The sequence below is a fragment of the Volvox carteri genome (assembly GCF_000143455.1).
Source record: "Volvox carteri f. nagariensis unplaced genomic scaffold VOLCAscaffold_3, whole genome shotgun sequence".
Taxonomy (NCBI): domain Eukaryota; kingdom Viridiplantae; phylum Chlorophyta; class Chlorophyceae; order Chlamydomonadales; family Volvocaceae; genus Volvox; species Volvox carteri.
Genome location: NW_003307546.1, coordinates 113,625 through 115,395, shown reverse-complemented (window position 1 = coordinate 115,395; position 1,771 = coordinate 113,625). Strand labels below are relative to the sequence as shown.

General features: G+C 56.7%; 1 protein-coding gene across 1 annotated transcript in view; it reads left to right on the top strand.

The window, feature by feature from the left end:
* VOLCADRAFT_102937 (uncharacterized protein) overlaps positions 1-1,771 on the top strand; it is a gene marked incomplete at both ends in the record, with an annotated part of 16,669 nt that overhangs the window by 6,268 nt on the left and 8,630 nt on the right. The window contains 2 exons of the mRNA XM_002946464.1: positions 515-643; positions 1,383-1,502. Of these exons, the coding sequence (XP_002946510.1) occupies positions 515-643; positions 1,383-1,502 (249 nt within the window). The remainder of the gene's footprint in view (positions 1-514; positions 644-1,382; positions 1,503-1,771) is intronic.

Sequence of the window (1,771 nt, the reverse complement as noted above, 5' to 3'; positions counted from 1 at the left end):
GAGGGTTTGGAGTGGGAGAGTGTTGTAGCGCGGTGGTTAGATCGGCACCGTATGAGTCCCGGGGTGAGATTCATGGCTGACCAGGGTGGGCGCTGGTGGATCGCGCTGTGTGGTGTGGAGTGGGGGGCATGCGGGTGGCTTCAGGTCGGAGGGGGCCCGGGGGGAGGTTACGGCAGGTGTATATGTGCATGTGCTGGGTGGGATGGGATAGGAAGGGGTTAGGTACAACATAACTTAGGGTTTTCAGGGGCAACACGGAGTACGGCATAGGGTACTGCACAGTAGGGCATAAAGTACGGCATCATCATACATCCGGTATGCAAAACCCCCAGCACACAGTTAACCATGTACATGATTTGCAACGTACACGCATCCCTTTCCCCCCATTTTATGCTTCGCTCTATAACTCCAGCCCGCCTCACCCCCGCCCCATGCTTTCCCCTTCCCCCCCAACCCCCTTTCGCTCCGTCCTTGGCGCTCCACTACCACCACCGCCACACACGACGCTGAAGAGCCGTTATGGCCCTCCAGGGAACCCCCCGCGGAGCCAGCGTGGCCGTCGACGCCCCCCTCCAATGAAGACCCCCAAAAGACGTACAACCATGGCCTTGCCGTACTAGCCGACGAAGTACTTCCCAGCGTCGTAAGTCGTCCGGAGCTGAAGCAACTGATCCTTTCAAGGGCAGCTTCTGCTGGTACTGCCCCCCAGGCTGTTAGTTTAGATGTGCAGGCATTGGTCCTTCAGTGCCCCGCCTGCTAAACTTGTTTTTGCTATTTTTTATTTTGTTTCTTCTGCAACTACTGCTACGTCGTTCTCTGCGCCCGCAAAGCGGCTGAATTGCGACTACCAGCAACAGCCTGGGGGACGCTCAAGCGGGGGAGGTTTGTCGAGGTCGTCCATGTAGCCGCCCGGCCGCCCGGCGGTTCCCAAAATTGCTTCGCTATTGTTGTGACAGTGTTTTGTACTTGTCGGAGTATATCGGGACTCCTAGATGCTTGCATGCATGCATACATACAGGCATACAGACAGACAGACGGGCACGCAAACACGCGTCGTCATTCGAACACCTTCAAAAAGCACATTCCCACGCACTATCACGTCGTCGTAACGTCCTTTGGCTCGCCGGGGCCTCGTCTTGCCTTCTCCTTGAGCAGTGAGGGCACCTTCCACATAATAACACATATACCCACCCACACATTCGCACAAACAAACATATCTACGTATGTACTTACGTAACATACATACACCTCCTCCCACGCACATACATACGCGCACACATCCACACGACCACACATCCCCCCCCGCTGTGCTCTGTCGTGTGCAACACCTCCGTCAACAACACCTCCACGGGGGCCCGCGCACCACCAACGCCTTCCAAAAGTACGACCTGACCTTCACCGTTGCGCGAAACGGCCAGCCCATCACGGGAACGGTTTGCAGCCGGAATGACGACGCCAACGTCTACATCTCCTGGCCGACCCGCACAACCCTGTGCAACAACGTAAGAGATTCAAGGACGGGGTCGAGCTGGGGTTCTAGAATATTCAGAAAATGATAAAAAAAACAACCATTTCAGAGCTGGTGTACCGGGGCGTGTCATATGAAAGGAGGGCGGGAGGGGTGGGAGGGGGGAAGGGCTGCCAAGTGTTTTAAAGCTGATTGGAGTGTGGCCCCTGGGGGATGGCGAATGGTTTGACAAAGGGGACATACCCCCCATCCCAACCCCCCACCCAGCCGCGCCACCCTGAGCCCTTACCGGCTGGCGGCAGT